This window comes from Cydia pomonella, chromosome 11, assembly GCF_033807575.1.
Source record: "Cydia pomonella isolate Wapato2018A chromosome 11, ilCydPomo1, whole genome shotgun sequence".
NCBI classification, from domain to species: domain Eukaryota; kingdom Metazoa; phylum Arthropoda; class Insecta; order Lepidoptera; family Tortricidae; genus Cydia; species Cydia pomonella.
In genome coordinates this window covers 1,606,486-1,629,797 of record NC_084713.1, presented here as the reverse complement: position 1 = coordinate 1,629,797, position 23,312 = coordinate 1,606,486, and the positions used below count along the sequence as shown (strand labels likewise).

General features: G+C 36.3%; 3 protein-coding genes across 5 annotated transcripts; 2 read left to right on the top strand and 1 right to left on the bottom strand.

The window, feature by feature from the left end:
- Positions 1–7: 7 nt before the first annotated feature.
- On the top strand, positions 8–6,126 carry LOC133522608 (tRNA (34-2'-O)-methyltransferase regulator WDR6). Its single transcript, XM_061857972.1, has 5 exons — positions 8–1,223; positions 1,293–1,585; positions 2,113–2,298; positions 2,856–5,206; positions 5,998–6,126. The coding sequence occupies exons 1-5, from the start codon at positions 1,163–1,165 to the stop codon at positions 6,062–6,064; spliced, it is 2,958 nt and encodes a 985-aa protein (XP_061713956.1). The 5' UTR covers positions 8–1,162; the 3' UTR covers positions 6,065–6,126.
- A 5,259-nt stretch (positions 6,127–11,385) lies between these two features.
- On the top strand, positions 11,386–17,308 carry LOC133522606 (regucalcin-like). The gene is made up of 6 exons (XM_061857970.1): positions 11,386–11,478; positions 13,986–14,139; positions 14,960–15,163; positions 15,755–15,970; positions 16,345–16,457; positions 16,877–17,308. Exons 2-6 carry the CDS (start codon positions 13,986–13,988, stop codon positions 17,099–17,101), a joined length of 912 nt encoding a protein of 303 aa, XP_061713954.1. The 5' UTR covers positions 11,386–11,478; the 3' UTR covers positions 17,102–17,308.
- A 401-nt stretch (positions 17,309–17,709) lies between these two features.
- On the bottom strand, positions 17,710–23,312 carry LOC133522604 (regucalcin-like). 3 transcript variants are annotated; one of them, XM_061857968.1, is made up of 6 exons: positions 23,166–23,312; positions 21,304–21,460; positions 19,781–19,987; positions 19,190–19,399; positions 18,758–18,930; positions 17,710–17,951 (listed from the first exon to the last, which is right to left on the bottom strand). In XM_061857968.1, exons 2-6 carry the CDS (start codon positions 21,458–21,460, stop codon positions 17,790–17,792), a joined length of 909 nt encoding a protein of 302 aa, XP_061713952.1. In that variant the 5' UTR covers positions 23,166–23,312; the 3' UTR covers positions 17,710–17,789. The 3 variants fall into 3 exon arrangements, with proteins under 3 accessions (XP_061713952.1, XP_061713953.1, XP_061713951.1); XM_061857969.1 differs by having other exon boundaries at positions 23,078–23,180; XM_061857967.1 differs by lacking the exon at positions 23,166–23,312 and adding an exon at positions 21,886–21,927.

Genomic DNA, 23,312 nt, shown 5'->3' with positions numbered 1-23,312 from the left:
CCAGACTATTCTGACAAACTTCTGTAGAAAACGGCGCAAAATTCAAATTGTGTATGGGATATTGAGCCTTCGCGCCTACAATTTTTAAATTTGCCGCCTTTTCTACTGACGGAAATAGCTTGCCAGACTATGTACCCAAGAGTCATATCGATATCGATGCAATATTATAATAAAGCTGCACTACACTAGTAACAGATACTACAGATAGTAGTCCTTATGGATCGCGTTTTAACGGGTAATCGATGAAACAATTTTTCTAACAATCATTTGTTTACGAACAGAAGCAAATCAGCGATTACAGGTCACAATTCTTTAGTGACTCTTGAAACGCTTCTGATAAACATAAAACTTTTCCCGAACCGGACACGAAGTTTTCACTTTTCCCTTCCCTACTAACTTGCTACTACGAGTAACCTAAGTTTTAAGTTTTACTCCAATTAAGGCGTAATTAGAGTGACAATTACAACACTTCTGTATATTAATGATTCATCTCCATACAGTGGCGGGGCAAGCCGGGCAAGACCAAAATTTTATATGGGCAAGGTACATTTTGCGAGGCCCTCTGGTGTCGCAAGAAATAACGAACATTTTTACGTTGTGTCCGAGATATACATATTATTTGAGGCGCGAGGCCCCTCGGACCGCGAGGCGGTAGGCGGTGGTCCACGTCGCCCACGCCTAACGCCGCCTCTGTCTCCATATATATTTAAATCATTGTACTCATTTATTTCACGTCACAACATTAAACTTTAAATTATTTTAACTAACCTTTTCCTGATCCTTTTCCAAAATTCCGTCCTACTCGTTTAAATGTAATCCTTTAATTCCGTTTCCCCGTTTTACTCGTCTGGCTGAATGCGCCAGGAGCGCGAAACCATTAAAAAAAATTAGAGTGACAGAGAAATATGCAATTTGCGAACTTCGGTGGGCCCTTGGTTTTCAAGTTGTTTTCTAGCTTCGCGGAAGGGGGGCAAGTTTACATAATAAATGTTCGTGAATAGAACGGAACGTAGCTGGCAGTGTCAACATGACGCATACATGACGTTTGCGACTACGTCCAAAGTGAAAAGTTAGCGTAAATATTTATTTACTAATAACGTGATTTTATATTTTTAATCAATTATGTTGTAGTGAAATTTACTCCAGAAGGAGTCTATTGAACATGGCTTTTGTGCGCACTGACGTGACTGCCGTTAAATTCCACCAAGATTTCATATTTACAGGTGATTTTGTTGGTTATGTTTCAGATTCTAGTTTTCGAATGTTATAATTACTTAAAGTATAATTTTCAGGTATCGGTAGTTACACGAATATATATAGCAAGGCTTCTTTAAAGTATGTACAAAGTGTAAATACGCTGCAAGGACAGAAAATATATGGATTCATGCCGTCAAAGTGTGGAAAGCAAATACTATGTTTTGGTGGAAAACAGTTCACTGTGTTGAGTTTTTGTGACCCAAGTAGAGAGAGAGGTGATATATGTTCTCGATTGTTCACGTCAGTGGTGTGTGAAGATTGGTTGCACTCTGGAATATGGATGGATGATGATAAAGTTGCCTTATTGACTGCACATAATACTATTCAGGTGAATAAATAATAGTGTTGTTTCTTAAGCAAGAGGTACTTTATTGGTTATCTGGTGACATTTTAATCTCTTTCCGACAAAATGGTATCTACCTTTTGCCATAAATGATCACAAATATAATTCTTATAAGAATAAAAAAACAAACAAGTAGCTAGTTATCCTTATCCATTATATTATAAAAAGCTTACTATAAAGATCAAATATTATTATGTAATACTTTATTAACTTTATGATAATGAAACCACTATTGTACCTAATCTAAAAATAGTAGTCTATCTTAATAACTATTATAAAAATACTCTGGAATGAATATACTTTTTTATCTTTACCCTGTAGGCCTAGCACATGATTGGCGCGACTGTATTTCGCGGCGAGATAGACTACCCGTTTTTTTCTAACTATGTTAACTAAAGAGGGACAAGTAGTCTATCTCGCCCGGAGATACTCTCGCGCCAATGATGTGAGCCCAGCTGGCAAGTTTAAAACCTCATATATTCAAATAAAACATAACTATTTATTTATTTCAGTTTTGGGAGATTTCATCTCAAACCTTGCTATCACAGCATAAAAGAAAAGACAACTCAATTCTGTACAGCGGTTTACTTGTACCATTACAAGATGAGGTTCTGGTGTTGGCCGGAACGGTGTTCTCCGAAGTCATTATACATTGCTGCAGCGAGGCAGAGCCACTGCAGCACCTGAAAGGACACAGGGTTTGTAAAATATGAATATGTATATTTCATATTGATAGAATATAGTTTTTGTTAAAGGTGTACCTAAACCTTTCCATGCTTCGCAATATTTCTCAAATTTCCTAAGTATACAGATAGGGAACTTGATAAAATGGAAATTACGAGTATGTTAAATTCTTGTTTAAATTTGAAATGTATGAGATTTTTTCGAATTTTGAGGACACTTTTCAGTCTTTTGTACAATACATATTTTTGTACATTCCAAATTCCAATAAAAAGGATGGACAAGTTGTTTTTCGTTTTTATTTGTAATCTCTTATTAAAGTATTCTATTATCTTGCTTAGTAGATGAATAGTATTTAATAGACTTATCTACTTTTTAGGGTTCCGTAGCCAAATGGCAAAAAAGGAACCCTTATAGATTCGTCATGTCCATCTGTCTGTCCGATTATGTCACAGCCACTTTTTCCTGATAATTATTAACATTTTATATTAAATAAAGATTACTGTGTATATTGATAGCAGCACCATCTATGATGGAATAGACTGCACACTAAGTATATTCTTTCTTATTTCAGGGTGTAATATTTTCTATATCATGCGATCCTCAAAAAGAAATCATTGTGACAACATCTGATGACAGATCCTTACGGATTTGGTCACCAAATACTGTCAGCAAACACAAAATAAACACTAAAGAATACTGGCAACACACAGAAATGTTATGCAAATATGAACTTTATGGCCACTTAGCAAGAGTTATGAGGAGCTGTATTAGTAACAACATGGTGGTTTCTGTAGGGGAGGATGGGGCTATTTGCTTCTGGGATTTCAATGGGAGGCCTCTAAAGAAAAATTTGGCTCATCAGAATAGTTGCATTTGGGCTGTGGATGCGGATAATGATAGTTTAGTTACTGGGGGAGGTGATTGTGGTATTATGGTTCATCCTTTCCCTATGGTTGATGTTAGTCAGAACTATACCTTGGAAAGGAATGCAGAGGTCAAAAAAGTCGTTTTTACAGCTAGGAGAAATATAGTTATGATGACTGATAATTGTATAGTTTATTGTGTTGAAGAAAAAGATAAATTGGAATATAGATTGCATCATACTTCTACATATAAATTGCTAAGCATGTCTTTGTGTAGACAGATTATTGCAGTTTCTGATATGGATGGGAATTTAGATGTTTTTATTGAAAATTGCAAAGAAGATTGTTTGCAAAATATTATAAAAACTAAATTGGAATTCGGGAAAATTCTATCAATGCATTGGGGTGACAATAGACATCTCATTTTCTGCTCACAAAGTGGTGAAATAAATGTTGTTGCAAAAGGAAATGAAGTGGAGAAGATTTGCAGTTATACTTTACCAGTTTGCAAAGAAAGATGGCTGACTGCTGCTGCTATTGATGCCAAAAATAACATGACTATTCTTGGAGACAGATGTGGGAATATCCATATCTATATAAAAGGAGAAAAGGATCCAGTAAACACCTTTCGTAAAGTCCACGGCAGATACGGCCCTACCTCTATAAATATTAAGGATAATGAAATTATCAGCACAGGGAGAGATGGCACCATTAGATACTTTGTGATAAGAAATAGTAAAGTCAAATATATGAGTAGTAAATGCCTAGAATTTCAATGGGTGGAAAAATTCCTAGATAGAGATGAAAATATTATTTGTGGATTTCAAAAAAGAGATTTTGTTGTGTATGATATAAGGAATAGTAATAAGATGCTGGAAGTGCCTTGTGGTGGTGGACACCGTTCGTGGGACGCAGTTCGACAGAAAGATAAAGTAAATGATAAGTATGAAGAGTTAATTAAGTTAATATATATCAAAAACTCCGATGTAAATATAGTCGGTTTCCAATTGAGTAAAATTGTTTCTAGGAATGTTGTAAATGGGTCACATTCTAAAGAAATCAACTGCCTTCAATGTTGTACAAGTGGTTTGGATCCATCAAAAATGTTTTACGTTTCTGGTGGTGAAGATACCACTTTAAGAGTTTCCCATCTCGATTCTAGAATGGAATTCTTAGATAGAGTTGTATATAAACATTTATCAAATATAAGAGCATTAAAATTATATAAATTAAAACATGAAAAGGTACTTGTCATATCAGCTGGAGGTAGAGCACAAATCTGCGTCAATATAATTAATTTTGAAAAGAAACAAGATAAAATAAAAGTGGTATTTGAAGAAGTTTTAGGTTATCAAATGAAAGGGACAGATAAAGAAAAGAAAGGTAATCAAAACTGGCGAAACTGTTCAATAGATTTTGACCCTGAAACGAGAGTCATGGATATCGAAATCATACAAACAGATGATAATAATTTCATTGTATTCGTTGGATGTTCAGACGCCTATCTCAGAATATATAATCTTAACATTGATGAAAACGCTGAATTTAAACTGATTAATGAAGTAAAATATCACAAAACCTGCATTCTCAAAACACATTGCATTCAATTTGAAAATAAAGCTATTTTAGTAACCTGTACCACAAGAGGTGATACAGCTCTCTGGGATACAAGTAAACTTAACAATGATAATTTTTTACCATTTTACACTACGACAACTAATAAAAGTGGCATAAACAGTATAACATCCAAACTATTATCAAATGGGAATATATTAGTAGCAACAGGAGGTGATGATAACACCATACATCTAATTCTAATCAACATCCAGCCTAACCTGACCTCTGCCAACTTAACATCTTCTTTCCACATGGATTCATTGCACAGTTCCCAGATTACTGGTCTATGTTTCGCTGAAGAATATTTAGTGTCTGCGTCAGTAGACCAGAGGGTCAGCTTGTTAAAATGGAAGGTTGAAGAAGTGATTCTGTGTGAGTTTGTTTCGCAGACATTTTGCGATGTAGCTGATGTTCAAGGCATGGAATTGATGGAGGGCGACAGGTGAGTTTGGGTTCAGACAGCTAACAAAGTTATTAGTCCTTCTAAGCAATAGCGTAGAACTTAATTTCCAGAATTATCTGGACCGAAATAGACATGGCACTGACGTTTAAGTCACTTGCTAATTTAGGGTAAAGGTAGCTTTGACTGACTAGTGTCATTGTCGTCATCATTTATAGTATCTATGAGAGTACCTACATTTTGTTAGTGCTTTTCTCACTATGCTCGCTTTTTTCCTAGGGAATGATAGATTTTAAACATCTTAATAAGTAGGTTACCTTACCTTTATTCTCCTATTTAGAAATCCTCTCGTAATTGAATAATGTAAGATGACTGATTGATTAGCCCTCCATATCATCAACAACAAGTTTTTCCTCATAATTTTTTTAAGAATAAGTAGTTCATTCGGTCGTTTATTGCGACATACAGGTATACAGGAAAATAAAGTTACATGATATTTTTTTTTTAAGAAGATACAACAATAATTTATTCAGATCAAAAAAGTTAAAGATTGTATTGGGCAAAGGGTTCCAGTCTCAGCGTGTGTTGGGCCAACATGCTCGGCGCTGGTTTTTAGACCGATTATAGCCTTTTTATGCCTTTTGTGGCAACTAAATTTGAAAGGTTCCAAATGTCTAATTTCGTCAATGAAACACAACCCAAAGGCAACTTTCAATATTTATAGATAAAGCTCAAATTTTAATGGCAAAGTATTTTGTTTGCTGTTTATTTCATATTATAGCACTTATAAAAATTAGACATATTTTATTTTATAGAATACTCTTTACTTTCAGCGAAACCATCAAAGTGTGCGTGTTTGGAAAAGGAATGGAGGTCACTGAACTGAAGAAACCAAGTTGATATTAATAAATCATCGTCATTATTTGTGCTGTTTTGAATTAAATATCACCACTTCTACTTTATATTCTGATTTATAATTAACTGTTTCGCAATCGTAAATTACAGAACAAAAAAATACGGGTAATATCATTAAGGAAATAGACATTCCTTAATGATACGTACACAAATTTGAAGGAATATTATATTATTGTTATTTATATTAATATTCGTCGTCAGTATGTACCTAAAAAATACCTATAAACTTTTATAGGCACTTATGTTAGTTGATTTATTTGTGAGGGACTAAACTCCGACTACCGGTTGACGACCGGTCTGGCCTAGTGGGTATAGAGACTCGAATCTGCCTGTGAAGCCGACGGTCCCGGGTTCGCATCCCGGTAAGGGCATATATTTGTGTGATGAGCACATCATAACTGTCACACGTACTTATTGTTCGCTCCGTAATATTTGCCTAAAAATCTGGTAATAAGTTGGTTTATAAACGGAAACTATATAAAATTAAATAGCTAATATCCGTTAGTACCAAAAACTAATAGTGTTTAGTGCGTTGACGTTACCGTGTAGTTGGAAATCAGTGTAAAATCGAGTGTAGTCGCCTAACCGGACGTCCATTGCGCGGGTCAGCTGACCGGCTGTCAACGAATCAGCTGAGTCTGCGCGCGCTCATTAGCAGTGTGTCAGTTACTACCACTCCAAATTACACCTTATCGCCAACACATTAAACACAATTTACAATGGCAGACTGTGCTGGGTGTTTTAACAAGATAACCGATGGCAGATTTAAACTGCCATAACTGACAAAAATCGTACTGTCTCCACTGTACTAACTACACTGAAGAATTCCTTATGTTTATGGGACCCGTGCAAAGGTATCTTTAGAAGTGTGTTGAGTGCAAAAGTGCCGAGCCTAAGTCGGATAACACAAACAATGTCAACATGCATAGGGGAGCCGCACGCCCTCGCGGGGCAGTGTCCAACGAGCCTGACAACACGGTGATGGAAGTGTCTTTCACGGACAACCAGCACCTGAACGAAACCGCTAGGCTCGAACATTGTTTGTGTTTGTTCCGGGAAGAAATGCGGGCGATGAGCCAACATATCCAGGCACTTCGCGTAACGGTAGCCACCCTGACAACAAAAATTGATGCATGTGATGGGCGCGTCGACAGACTGTACCCGTGTTGAAGCTCTGGAGAATAATACCACAAGTCTTAGTGTAGACAAAAGCACGGAGGCTTCACTGGCAATATATATCGTTGTCTGAGTACCCACAACACAAGCCTTCTTGAGCTTACCGTGGGACTTAGTCAATTTGTGTTAGAATGTCCCTATAATATTTATTTATTATTTACTACGCTAAGTTTGCAGTTGCACTGACAACAACAACAACAGAATATAACAATGCACACTTTCCTGGCGCCATTCTTGACGTAGCATGCATGAAAACTAAACGTGATCGGACCATACCGTTTTTGTAACTAATATATATTAAGTATTCAAGTAGTGAGATCATTTTATTATCAGCTTTAAATCAAGTATGTCTAAGTCTAAAGAGTCGATATTATCATAATGTCATGACATTTGTTACATACAGGGTGCCCAGTAATTAATGGATAACCTTCTAACCACCGACAAGGCAAGGCACCTTAGGCTGGTCCAGATAATGCACTTATAGGACTAGTTAAGTTTCATGGTTTTCGAGATCATCGAACTTTTCTGTCTTTTTTAATCTTACTGCACTTTAATCACCATCTAGGCCATATCTTTGATGTAAACCGCACGTGTTATATCATTTAAGAATCAGTTTTAGATAAATTATTTTTAAAAAATTGGGCACTCCGTTCTCCATACATTTTTTTCATGACAAACTTGATTAAAAAGTGACAAACAGGACGAGAAATTTCTTAATTTGTGACCTGTAGTGGGTCGTTACAGTCAAAGGAAGTAACAAGATTTTTACAAATAAAGATATGGCTTAGACGGTGATTGAAGTTAAGTAAGATGCTTAGCTGTAATGTGCGAAGACACTGCTGTAACAGTAGAAACAGGTCTAAGGAAAACAATATTTACCGACTTTGCTAAATATTTTTTTTAGAAGTAGGGCCATTGCCTTAGAACCTATTAAAAAAATTGTGTTGTATTCTTCAATTGATTCATTCTGAGCTTTCCATAGAAGCGTGCTCTCGTGTAATGTCATATAGTGGGAGATATAAGTGCAATGAGTAGGTACGCACTTTTGTCTCACTGTCTGGGCTATCATAATCGCTGCCAACTTAGCTTGGTCTAATTCTGCCTATTAAATGTGAGAACAGAGTACCTAAGTACAGTCAGCTGTAGATAAACTACCGTTTTCTATAGGAGTTTGTAATATAGTATACAGGCGGTTCAAATCTCTACGTCTGTAGGTATATTTAGTTGGTATGGTTCGTTTATTTGGAAAATGGAAATTATTGAAAATCATAATTTATAATATTTATGAAAGCAAAAAATGTTAATAAATGGTATATAATTCATAACTGTTACATTACCTCTATATGCCATGACTTGTATTTCATAAGTGTTTTTTAACAAAAAGGAACGTAAAGATTCTTCTTTCTAATGCTAAAAAACTAATTATAAGTATACTTATATTTCTAGTATTTTCCAGTTTTACAATAAGTAGCCATTTGAGTTAGTAACGCTATCTTGAGTAGAACCGATCTCTTAGCACACACACAGCGCAGATTAGATACCCGCACATTCTGATAACTATCAATCATTTTGAGGGTTCTGTCATTTAAAATAGTTGATTAAATACAAAATAACAACCAATGAAACGGTTGAACCAATTTTCATAAAACATTCCACGCTAGAAAAACTGCATTCAATTAAAAAAATCGGCTAAGAGCATGTCGGGCCATGCTCAGTGTAGGGTTTCGTAGTTACCTTTCTGTAAAAATAGGCAAAACCTACTGGACTAATCATGTTCGCTATTGTTTTAATTTAAAGTATTTATTAAGATTTTGTTCACGATTTTTTTCATATTTTTTGTTCCCATGGTTCAAAAGTTATTAAAAAAATGGTTATTTAGTAGTTATTAAAAAAATGGTTTGTGAAGACCGGTATTTGTTTTTAAAGACCTATCCAACGATATCCCACACTATTGGGTCAAAGCAAAAAAAAAAGTAGTAAAAAAAAACCATTTTGTATGGGAGTTACCATAAAAAAAAATTGTAAATTTTATTTTACTGTTCTTTCGCCATGCATGATTAATGTATCTTATGTATTCATTTCAAATTATAGTTTTCTAGTACTAACGATCACGGAACAAAACCGCGAACGGACGGACAGACGGCCATGGTGAAACTATAAGGGTTTCTTGACTATTACGAAACCCTAATAAGACAAAAATGGGACCAACTTGAAAGTAAGTATATATAATAATGTTCTATTGCACAAAAAAATCCAAATCGGTTCACACATGATGAGTATTTGAGGTAACAAACATACAAAAATATGCCATCAAATTGATAACCTCCTCCTTTTTTGAATTCGGTTAAAAAACTTTATTCCATCTCTACCGCTGTTTCTATATGACTCGATTAGACGCAGATATACATTACTATGTTCGTGCCAAAGTAATTCATTACAAGCTTTTATTTACTTTCACCTGACCGTTGTCTGTTTGTAATCAAATCTTGCAAGTTAAATTTGACCCACTTCCCGGTTTCCGATGAAGCTGAAAATTTGCATACATATGTAAGTCGGGTGACAATGCAATATTATGGTACCATCGAGATGATCTGATGATGGAGACAGGAGGTGGCCATAGGAACTCTGTGATAAAACAACGTAACCTAATTGTGTTTGGGGTTTTTGGAATTGTCTCGATGAGTATTAGTTACTTGTGGAAAGAAAAGTACAGTCAGCGATAAAAGCTTGTACCAAAAATGAAATTTTTGTCAAAAACTCATTTATTTATTAAATTGTCATTGTATCAATTAAATGGGTCATTTGTAAGCCCGTAAATGTTTACAAATAAAATAAGAACCCTCCTCGTAGAAAGGAACATGAGTAGAATCTTAATGGATTTTTCCCAATTTTCTGTGAGGACAATTAAATATGCGTTGTGTTTTTCCGTATATTTTTATCAATGCCACTAATTAATATCCTCGATATTCTTCTAAGCCGATTAAACTGATTTTATTATTGTATCCAGATTTGTTTTATTATAAATAAAATAAAATGAAAAGCCTTTTATTTCCCGCTAAATTGTTACAGATAATGATTTCTTACTTTATTATGGTTAGTAAATCAATTTGTTTTATTAACATATCCAAATAAAATTTCAATTAGGTAGGTAAGTGGAAAGTAACTTTATTGAGCAGATTTATAATAAACTAATTATCCAAATATAACTTTGTGGTTAGAAATTATTCTCTGGTAGAAATATTAATTAGGTAATTTATTTTTCTAATATGTGTTTACCAGATGCGATCTAAACTGCATGTGTTTCATCGCGGGAGTCCATACACTGGGTCCAGAATTAGATGACATTTCTCGTAATGTACTCCCGCATATATATGAAAACACTCTAAAACCTTCGAATAAAAGAATCTAACTTCTGAGATTTCCTATAGTCTGTCTAATTCTCTGTCTGCCTCTCTGTCACCTCTTCACGCTTAAACCAGTGAAGAGTCATCGTACAAAAATCTCATTCCCCTGGCCGTACATATTCACAAATTCCCAGCCGCTTTATTACCATTTCATTTTTGGTGACTGTGTAACCCGCACCAAGTTCCATCTACAACCATAACTATTGAGCGGAATCTCCTGGGAATTTGCCAATAGGTATAGCCAGGGAAATGAGATTGATGGTGTAGAATGACCAGAACCAATTTAGTTGAAATTTGTAATGGTGATAGTGGAACGAGAGTCGTTTTCATCAATCCACGCAGACAAGTGTGTTATAAAAGATAATTGTGTCGTTCTCAAGTAAAAGGTACAACATCTCGTATTATATTTTCGGTACGAAATTTCCTAGAGTCAGTCTAATAACTCTGCACAATGCAAAAGTGCTATAAATGTCAATTTCATAAGGATTTGAAGCATTTCCACACTCAATCGGTGCAAAGTGTAGCTTAGGTTGGTCTGACTATACAACTCTCGCGCCAGTCAGAGTCAGTTTGGTCATTCTCTGAGAATATGTCTGCGGTTGCGTCGAATTGCCACGACCTTTCATACATTTTGTATGGGGTAATTAAACCGCAGCCATATTTTTTGAGAATGACCCAGTTACAGGAAATTCCCCGCGGATCTCCACACATTTATAACACCTCTTAATCTCGTTCGACAACAATACGACACGGAGCGCTCGAGAGCACACACCGCGGTGGGACACGGCCATTGACGGATATTTAAATTAGTATAATAAAGTGAGTAATTTGGCTAGCGAGAGTTTTACCATAACGAACGTTATTTAAAACTGGGGCACAACGGATAACTTCTTGGCAAGAACTGAATTGTGAAAATTAGCAGTCTCGCTTAATTTTACCACAAAATTATTAGTTTATACATTCATTTCATATTGTAATGTAATAGAAATGTATATTTTTATAACGTAACTATGTATACGCCGTGTTTTTTTGTCCGTTAATTTCAAGGGTGCTTTCCTGAGCTTAAATTAAGTAACTTTCTCAAAGAAACCGGTATTCTAATTAACTCCATTTAGGAGATAGTTAATCAATAATTTATATTTATCTCATAAGGCGCCTACGAGTGTGTACACTTGCGTTAGGACCTGCTTACATAATTATTGATTAGTGTTTATATATTGTCTATATACATTTGCTACTAACCGCAAATACCTACTATCTCGGACGATCGATATTCGAAATGTCATTAATGTCATAGTTTTCAATTGTTTGATGGATTATATTACGTTTTGATAAGTACAAAACAAGCTTTTAAATCATAGCTATATTTTTGTATTAAAAGCTTTGTATTACATTTTATCAGTCAAACCCTTTTTGACAGAACTTATGACCTAAGTACCTACTTAGCCATCCCCTGAAGTTTACGGAGTTTAAAAAAAACACCCAAATACACACACAAGTTCTCACGTGCGATATGTGTAGGTACTCTATAGATTTCCTGTTCCCTATAGTAAAACTTTCGTGGTCAGTCCTATTTATCTTTATTTAGGTTAATGAAGAACAAATATCCCGAGATAAATTTGAATAATTTTACCGAAATGGTTTTCTCATTAAGATCTTTTAGAAAAATATAATATTGTCAATTAAACACAGTTATACCTATATGCCGGGGAATTGCCACACGTATATCTCTTAGCTTTTGCCGTCAGGAAAATTAATTCTTAAAGCACAATGGCATGTTGTTGCGGTATGTAGTTGTTGCGTATGATCGATGATGATACTAAAAATATTTATTTTATTTACCATACTTTTAAAACCTTTCCACCACCACCAATCGCTTTCGTAAAACTAGTGTTTAGCTGTCTACGCCAATTCTGAGGATTAGTTGTCAAGCGGACCCCAGGCTCCCATGAGCCGTGGTAAAATGCCGGGGCAACAACGCGAGGATGAATTTACCTCCGAGTAAAATATTTATTATTTAAGAATAAAAAAGAAAAAATAATCTAATAAGTTTTTAACTCATTAATTTAACAGTGTTTTTATTTAAACACAAACAAATGAATACCTACTACCAATTATCAAGATAACGCAATAGATACTCAATTGATTAAATACTGAAAACATTATCTAATCATACATGTTTTTTGCATTGTCATGATCAGGAATTTACGTCAAGATTGACGTTGAGATGTCAGTGGATGATAAAGAAAAAAATGCTAGATCATGGTTTTTGACAGCAATCAATAATAATAAGAGATAGTTAAGTGATTATATACATACCTACACACGTGTACATGACACACATACACACACATACATAGTGTACGTACACACGCATAGTAGTAGTGGACAATTTATGAGAACTTTGAAAATTAGGAGTAAATCCACTGCGGCACGCAAAAAACTGCGCTTGTGTTTCATACCTACGTTTCCACAAAATGTAGATGGATGCTTCTATAACTTTTCATGTTGGTACTTTTTTACCATTTCATTCTGTAAGTAGTTGTATACAAGGTGCCCGTGAGCATTGCGAGAAATTTTAACGGTGCATTCCTAATGAATAACAGAAGCAAAAAATGTTATACGACTTTTTGTGAAATTCGCCAAAAAAAAATTTTTTTTTTTATGTTTTTTTCGATTTTTGTACACTTCTGTACATAAAACAAAAATTTTAGTATAAAAACTTAACCTAAAATAAACTAAAAAGTTTTTTTATTTGGGGGTAGCCTCATGAATGTTTTTTTTTTAATTATTTCGATGTCAATAAATAGGTATGTCCAGACTAATCCTCAAAGTGGCAATACCGCAGCCAAAAAGGTGTTTTGTACCGACTTATGACGAAAAAAATTTAATTATCTCTGAAATTAGGCCTAATCCAGAAAATTTTATATGACATTTTAGTTTCTAAATATTATCAGGAATGCACCGTTAAAATCTCTCGCAATGCTCACGAGCACCTTGTATATGTAGGTATATATTACTAATGTCTACAGCAAACAGCTAAAATTGTACCAGGAGCTTACCGCAGGCATAGAGAAAGAAACCGGACAAGTGCCAATGTTTCCAGTAGGTATTATAATAGTAAACCGAGATCATTTGGCTCCTTATTCCCATATACGTATCACGTATCCTATATTCATACCTACAAAAATGAAAAGGTCTCTTATAGTATAACTGACTGCTGACTAGTTAGAGCGTGCGACCAGCTGTTCCAAAAAAAATGGTCATACCTATTACAATTATGTAAAGGTTCTCTTTACCTCATTCCAATTTTCCCTTGATTTCAGATGGTGAGCTTAGAAGCAGTGACAGAGCCAGTGTGGCTAGGTGAAGGCCCTCATTGGGACCATCGAGACCAGGTGCTGTACTTCGTGAGCATCTTCGACAAGTCCATCCATAAATACGACCCAGCCACCGGCAAGCATACACGAGCTGTTCTCAGTAAGAGTTGTCACTAAATAGTGTTTATCTGTATTTTTTTTCTTTTCGTTTCGAATTTTTCGATGTACGATTATCATGTCGGCTAGGCCCTCAGGAGAGTTAGGAAAATCTTCAAAGATTTCCTTTCTTCGACTTTCGTATTCTCCTTGAGGCAAACACAAGGTCAAGCTCGTAACTAGATTATAGTATAATCATTATACTGTTATAAGTAGATTACGTATTCGAGTTGCAGCCTGATCTTTGCAAAGGTATAGATTAGATTAGATTTATTTCATGAAATACAATTACATAATACATTTGCATAGATGTCAAAAATATAAAAATTTCTATCATGATCGTCAAAATAAATAAAAATGAAAATAATAACAATATTAATAATATAAAATTATAGCTCCTATAAAGTAAAGTAAAGTAAGTAAATTTTATTTGTGGAACACAGGTGTTACAGTTAAGGTCTTATATATAAAGTAATAAATATAACTCTGTGTTTTGCCTATTGGCGTACAAATATTTAAAAAGTCACATACAAATGTTAATAATAATATAATTATTACAAATCAATTACCTAAATAAGGATTAGAATAACAGTAAGTAGGTAAATACTTATATAAGTGAAGCCCAGACGTACTAGAGCCAATCTAAAATTTAGCAGTGATATTTGAATTTAGGTGTTAGGTAGATTGACGATAGATGATAGGAAATAGAGTTAATTTTAACTCTATTTCCTACAGTACTCAATTAAACATTATTTAAATTTCGTCGAATTTCATAAATACTAAAGGTAGGACCGTGAGCCCTACAAGAACATCGCTTGTTTCAGGTGACATGCCCGGCTTCGTCATCCCCATAGAAGGCAAGCCTAACCACTTCGTAGTGGGCCTGAAGCGGCGCATCGTCGAGGTCGAGTGGGACGGCAAAGATGGAGGCGCGAGAGAGCTCAGAACTGTTGCCGAGGTGGACCAAGACAATCCTAACAATAGGTTTAATGATGCCAAGGCTGATCCTCGCGGCAGGCTGTTTGCTGGTGAGTTCAAACGTATTTAGCAGAAGTTTCTTTATTTTTTTCCAAGTCGAGTGGGAAGGCAAAGATGGCAGTGAGAAGGTGTTGTTGAAGTTTCTATGTATAGTAGTGGAGTGGGATGACAAAGATGGCGGCGCCATGGATCTCAGAACCGTTGCTAAGGTGGACCAGGACAATCTTAACAATAGGTTTAATTATGCCAAGGCTGATCCCCCGCGGGAGGCTGTTTGCTGGCGGGTTTAAACACTTATACCTAGTTAGTAATAGATAACTAAGTAATGTTTTCGCGCAGTCACGAATATTTATATATTCGTGACTGCGTGAAAACATTACTAAATATTTATATATTATTCTATCGATATTTCTAACAGCTTTAACGAGAGCCATACATATGCCGCATATGCGAGTCATGTTTTAGAAAACAAAAAATTAATCTAAGATGGAACTCAACAACACCGCCGTCCGCGGAACCGGTAAGCAGGAAGGGCAATGCCAATATACCCACAGGATTTTCTCCTAAACCTTGTATTTTTATTAGCCTAGGATTCCTAGATAGTAGTGGGTAACTGTTTAAAAGTACGTTTATCTTTGTAGGAACGATGGGCCACGAATACGAACCCGGCAAGTTTCACCTAAAGAAAGGCAATCTGTACCGAATGGACCAGGACGGCAGCGTAAAGAAGGTGGTCGAAGGCGTGGACATCTCCAACGGACTGTGTTGGGACTTAAAGGAAAAGGCGTTCTACTACGCAGACTCCTTCGAGTATGACGTGCGGCGGTACGATTATGATGTCGAAACTGGAGAGATTTGTAAGTCCTTTTGTTTTCTTGTTCTTAGCGCTTTCCTGGTTGCATTCCTACTGAAAAATGTCTAAGGATTGGCGCAAGTACTAGTTTAAACGTAAGCAAGTGCCATGTGATCTAAGCTTTCAAACCAGAGGGGAATCTGATTGAAAAAGTCTGATTTTCTTCTCTTCAACGATAAGCGACCGGTAATTCGAATCGAAAAATTCTTCGTACTCAAGTTCTAAGCTACTGATTTGGGATCGAACAGACGACCTAAGAAGTCTTTCTACTCTACCAGTGTTTAATAAGCATTATCCAACTAAATCAACTAAGTAGTAGTAGCCTACCTACCTCAGTGTCTCCTAATTCAATTTTTGAACTTTCTTTTTCGTTCGCAGCAAACCCCCGCTTTGTGTTCAAATACGCGAAACACGGACTAGAAGGTATCGTGGATGGCATGACCATAGACACTGACGGCAACCTCTGGATCGCCAACTTCGATGGACACCAGGTTAGTGGAACAGACACACAAATTTAGCAAGCTAAAGAAGTCCCACTTCCCATTATTTGATTGAACTGAAACTTCACATACATAATGCAAGTCGGGTGACAATGCAATGTTATTGGTACCATCGAGCTGATCTGATGATGGAGACTGACGATAGCCATAGGAACTCTGTGATAAAACAACGCAGCTTAATTGCGTTTGGTAGTTGAAAGAAAATTACAATCAGCGATAAAAGCTAGTATCAAAAAATACTTTTTTGTCAATAAACTTATTTCACAGTTCACATTCACGTTCGCCCCATCGTATGCTTACTCGTACCCTCTCGTGTGTGTTAACTGGGAGAATTATTATGTTCGTGACAATATTTTGAGTCAGCCTCACCCCAAAGACGTAATTTAATAACTGTACCTTCTCTTCCTCAGGTACTAAAAGTGGACCCTCGCGAAGGCAAGCTCCTTCAGAAAATTCGTATTCCCGCACTCCAAGTGACCTCATGCACATTCGGAGGACCTACCTTCGAGGACCTGTATGTAACGTCAGCATGTATGAATCGCGGGACCGAACAGCCCCCGCCTTGCGGGTCTACGTTCCGGTTGAGGGGGTTAGGGGTTCGTGGGCTGGAGAATGTGAATGTTAAGCTTAATTAAATTACGTATTTTTGCCAAATTACCTTTTTGCCCATGTCAATCTTATTATCAACTGTCCCCTACGAGGCCCTACCTTCGAGGACTTGTATGTAACCACAGCATATATGAATCCTCCTTGCGGGTCTACATTCCGGTTAAGAGGATTGGGGGTTAGGAGGAGTGGAAAATGTAAATGTTATGCTTAATTAAAGTATTATTTATTGCTAATTGACTTTTTCTTTCCCGTTTCCTATTATTAACGGTCTGCCCAATTCAATCGAATATGGAACGAAAGCATGAACGAATCGCGGGACTGAAAACTCCTGCCTTGCGGGTCTACGTGCGTGATGGGCTGGCTGGAAAATGTCAACATTAAGCTTAGTTTAAATTGTTACTATCTTATTTATTGCTAAACCTGTCTGTTTATTTATTTACCCCGTATTAACCCTAAATACGTTATGGTAGGGTTTTGTTGTATTTAAATGCTTGACAAACCATGGCACTGCCGAGCCGTATATCGTGGGAGAGCGTCGACAAGCAGGGTTCCCCTACGATTCCTCGGAGCTCGTGTAATTAGGTGATGATACTGAAGAATGGAGATCATGGAACTATTATAAACTTAAACGATATCTAGGTAATACTCACTTTAATACGTTGATTTAGTTTTTTTAATGGGCAATAACAAATATTATCGTAGGTATAAATTGGATTAAAACTTAAAGTTAACATTGGGGTGTCCCTTAACACCCAAGCCTGTCACCATGAAGGTGCATCCATCTTGGGGATCCCCTTCGCCCGGTTTGTTCATGTAATGGGACGTCGTTACGAAGAGGATGTCTAAGTTAGGGCCGCCGAAGGTGCACGACGTAACCTGAAATGTTTTTATAATTTCAATATTTAGGTACCAAAAATGTCTTATAACTGTAACTTCCGCGACTCTTCTTGTCGTTTGAGAATTTGATCTGACTACCTAGTCATTCCCTTATTCAATAACACAATAAATCAAAATACTTATTAAATAAAATAAAATATTTTATATAAAATAATTTGATTTGATGTGTTCTCAAACTTGTTCAATTTTTTTGCTTTTAACATTTTATTGCAAAAATAATAACGTGATAATGTACAGGGTGAAGCGTTCCCATCGACTGATGTCAATAAACGGCGGTTGTTAGGGTTCCGTAGCCAAATGGCAAAAAACGGAACCCTTATAGATTCTTCATGTCCGTCTGTCTGTCCGTTTATTTTTCGTGTAGTTATAACGACGCCATCATACGCCTGGCGGTTCTGTGTCAGAGGTCTCCAATTTTTGAGCCGAGGATATAAATAGAGAAAGTAGACTTACCTAATATTCTCTTTCAATATTCTATTTGTGGGTACTATAACAACAACTGTTTGGGAACAATAAAAATTATTTTACTAAATATATAGATTTATGTTTTTTAAACTAGTCACATACACTCTACTATACTCGCCCTTAGACTTGGTCAAGGACTAGTCTTTCTAAGATGGCATATGGTCGAGAAATTGGGACGGGCTCCGCCGTGATAGGGTGGACTAGTGATTCATGGCGTTAGCCGGATTGCTGAAGACGCCGGTTCGTATCCGGCCTCCACTACTGAAGAGCTTTGTCACGTTTTCTTTAATATAAAATATCTATTTCAGTTTATGACATACCTGTTTAGCTGGTATAGGGATCTGTCGCAAGAGCTTGCCCTCCGGCGACACCTGGATAACAACGCCGTTGTTGAACACGGCGATCCACAGATTGCCGTCGGTATCTATGGTCCCGCCATCGGGAAAACCGTCCAGACCATTTTTCGGGAAATTGAAGATGTGCCGCATGTTCGCTGTAGTAATTTTATTAGAAAGTAAAATTATTTAGGTACTGCGATCTGAAGAATAGTGTTGAAGTGAACTCTTTAGGAACTGTTTCATTTTGGTCAGTAACAATAGTTTTGTGACAAATTGGCCGAAGATTTTTAACTTTCAAATGTATAATTGCCTGGCTGACTCGTAATTTTTGCTGATTCGGCATCAGAAAAAAAAGAAGATAGCATCTTCGCCAACACTATCTTCTGTTAATTAACTTATCTTCGATGCACTTACAGATATCCCCAGTGTCCACATCATAGTCGTATCTCCGGACGTTCTGTTCTAGCGAGTCGATGTAGTACATAGCCTTAGCACTTAAGTCCCAAGCCAGGCCATTTGAAATCCCGATCTTGTCCGCCACGCGAGTAATGTTGCCATCGACACGGTAGAGGGAGCCCTGCTCTTGAGCAAAGTCGCCGGGGGATTTCTCGTCACCCATAGTCCCTGGAAACGTGTTGATGTTGACGGTTGGATAAAAATGAAATTACTATGCCCTTATAAATAGAAGGTCTGTCTTACTTGTAATTTGCTTGTAATATAATAGCAATAAAGTTGTTTGAGTTTCAGTTTAGATGGCTCCGACACTTATCACTTCACCGATAATTGTGAAAAATGCAAATGCCTATGTATAGGTATAGGCATCTTATCCAGAAGACAATAAATCGTGTGGATTAGAAAGCCTTCGTATTTAAAGCTGCGAATTTATCATTTATGCGATCATGACCACCAGTTGCGACCACCAGATTTGGTGAGATCTTTCATTTTTATTAACACACTTTTTCCACAAACACAGCCAAGCCAAGCCCACATTAAACTCTTCCTCACCTCCAAAGATCCTGCCCCTAGGATCCGCCTTCCCATCATTAATCCTGTTCTTCGTAGCATCCTGGTCCACCTCCCCAATCTTCCGTACAAACTTCACTGCGCTGCCTTCAGCACCATCCCACTGGAGAACCACGAATTCTCGCTCCAATCCTACTAGGAACTGATCTAGTGCGCCTTCTACTGGTACTATAAAGCCGGGACGACCGTCTGAAATTGTATAATTTTTTTAGTTCTGTAAAACCACCCTAGTCCAAACAGCTTCTAACTATGACACAAAATTAACTCGAATATCTTCTAGTAGTCGTTCTAAGGCAAGATAGCTTAACAGAAGAAAAAGCTCGGACAAAACCAAAAACAACATTGGTATTGGTATACTTTGGTATACTTTCCATACATCGGGATTTTCATGTATTTATAACTTTGTTTATTGTAAAATAATTACCAAGCTATGAATTAAAAATAGACAGTAAGCTCCAAATGTGCTTAGAAATATTAAAATAGTATCTGTTTTTATAGTTTTTACCTGTTTTTTGGCTAGTGTAAAACATTCCCGCACCAAAAACCCCGATGTATGCTTATTACGTATTGAACTTGTGGAGTTGTGGACCATAGTCGTAGTACGATTATAGAGTTTTACGAAGGTTTTAAGAATATCAGACGGTTGATGATACCTAGGTATTTGTTACGATTTTTAAATCGCCCTTGTGATCTTTAAATAAATTAATATTATTAAATAAAGTTATGTATAGTCAAATAAATAAAAATGACAAAGTTTAAATACGATTATTTAATTTGACGTCGGACAAAGACGACTAGGGGAGAGGAGGTAATATACTATACACCGTGTTTTTTTTAGTTCCGTTAATTTCAAGGGTGCATTTCTGAGCTAAAATTAAGTAACTTTCTCAAAGACACTGGTATTCTAATTAACTGGATTTCTGAGATAATCATTAATAAAATTTATTTTTATATTATAAGGTCCTTACGAACGTATACACTTGCCTTAGGGCCTGTTTACATTGATTAGTGATTAGTACGAGTGTGTATATTTGCTACTAAACGTGAGTACTATTTCGGACGCTTGATGTTCGAAATGACTTTGATATATATGTCACAGTTTTCAATTATTTGGTTGAATTCAATGTAACAACAACGCTGCAACACTGAATAACTTTTTATAAAAATAATTATAAAAATATTATTTTTTTGGAAAATTAACTATGCCATTTAGTCCTTAAACGTACTTACCCATACCCCCATACCCATATATATTCACCACACGCCGAGTTGTAATTGGCCTATTATCGCGAACACCGAAATTCGCAAAATTCAGGGCATCTTCATCTTTTACTCCAATTAAGGTGTAATAAGTATGACAGAGAAAGGTGCCCGCAATTTGCGAACTTCGATGTTCGCGGTGGTCTGTCATGTTTCACATTTTAACTGGATGGCGCTCTAATCGCCAGTCTCACCGAGTATTGTAGTTTCTACTAGATGCCGCTCTCTGTCTCAAATAGTCTTACCGAGGGTAGTTTTCGTGTGTTCTCCGCTCGCCGGGTTGTACTTGTGGATGGTTTTCTCGTGGATGCTGACAAAGTAGAGGGCTTGGACTCGGTCGTCCCAATGAGGCCCCTCGCCGAGGACCAGAGGGCCTGTGATTTGTTTCACTTCCAATGGCATCTGAAATTTAATATTGTATTGGTTATATTACCTAAAATATATGAGTGTGCTTGATGACGAAATAGGTACGCGTAGTTTCATAGGCTCCATTTGTCTTGAAGCCCCGGGTGGCAAGATGAATTTGCTTAAAGCCCTTAAAGGTGACCCTCGGATGGCAAGGTTATGCATACCAGGATCACCTGGCGGAGGGTGTCCGCTAGTGTCCGTTTGAATTTACTAAACGTAAGTTAGCTGCATTTAGGAGATACGGTGGGTGGTTACATCGTTCCAATATCAAATAATGTATGCAATCACATATTCATTCTGAATTCAACTTGAATTTACTTGAGGTATTATTTCGATTTACGTCGCGCCTTTGGCAGGCAATCTTGTAGGTACATTCTTCTCATTCTAAGTCTGTAGGAGAATCTTAGAAATGAACTTACTCTTTTAATGTATTCTTTCCAGTGCATATTCTTGACATTGCGAGTACATGATGCAGTACTAAATAAATACTTTAGACAATACGAAACGAAATAATAAATCACTAGTTTAGTCATTTCAATCAATTCTTGATTTTTACATAAATATGTTTAATGGGTGGAAACAATATGCCTGTTTAATAGGATTAGGCAAGTATACCTAAAACACGAGCCACTTCAAAACTTTATGGGAAGGTTAAATTAAATCTAACTTGTTAAGGTAGTATCTACATTATTCCTAGTGGATAGTTATTAATATTGTTATTTACTATTGTAGGAACTTTACAGACAATTCGCTGTTGTTAAACAGCGGCTTATCACTAATCACTACGTCATTGACTCATTATCAATGAATAAGACCATTCGTGCGTTACATAAGAAAATAAACCCGTTGAAGTAATTAACAATTTAAGTATGCAAGAGTTTTCCTTAAGCTACGTGTAGACTCTAGCAACAAATAGTACGCACTTAATCAATCTTAACTAAAAACTAATTAATCTACCTACTTAATTAGGGACTAATTCTTTACATGGAAGCAGACTTTAATTTCATACTCAATTTGGTTTTACCTATAATACTTAATCATTCGCAAAAAACGTTTCGTTGTATTGAAAATTAATAAAATATTACACAGTGAATACTAATATTTATCTTCACATTCGATTATAAGTTTTTGCTCATTTACTACTATGTTACTATATAGGTACCTAATTTATTGTTATAACAACGTTATTTCCTTCTTAGCCCATGATTTGTTTAGGTTTTGATATTGTTTTGACACGACCTTGACAACCGCTCTCGCTGATAGGTTCCGCGCGCGTCATTCATTGCATTAGGCATTTCGCTCCAACTTAATGGTGCACGTGAGATAGCTGCGAGCCCATCGAGACATGATTGTATCATAACACGAACAAAATGATAACAAAATTCACTTGAGAATCGGCCTCCATATTCCTATATCGTGCCATTCACGAAGACTAGTAATGTCATGTTATTAAAGGTGAGATTTGACAAATCTGCGCGTCATCGTGGATGTCACGAACGATATTAATTGAACGATCAACCATTTAAAGTGTAAGATAAAAAAAACTACCGCGCTTACTAAATAACATCGTACGAGAGTTATTATCAACACGAATTTAATTGACAACTGTACCTTTTAACAATTCCGACACAAGCTGTGCACGAACACTATAACCTTATCTTTATAGTTAAAAAAAAAACTCGACTATAGATAACCTTACCTTGCGGCGGTCGAGCGACGACTGGCCGGCCGGACGCCGGTAATAATAACAAGGCAAACAAAACAATCACTCAATTATAAATAAATGAATGCTTGACTTTGACAGCTACACAGAGTACACACATATTACAACACAAATCGTGCGATG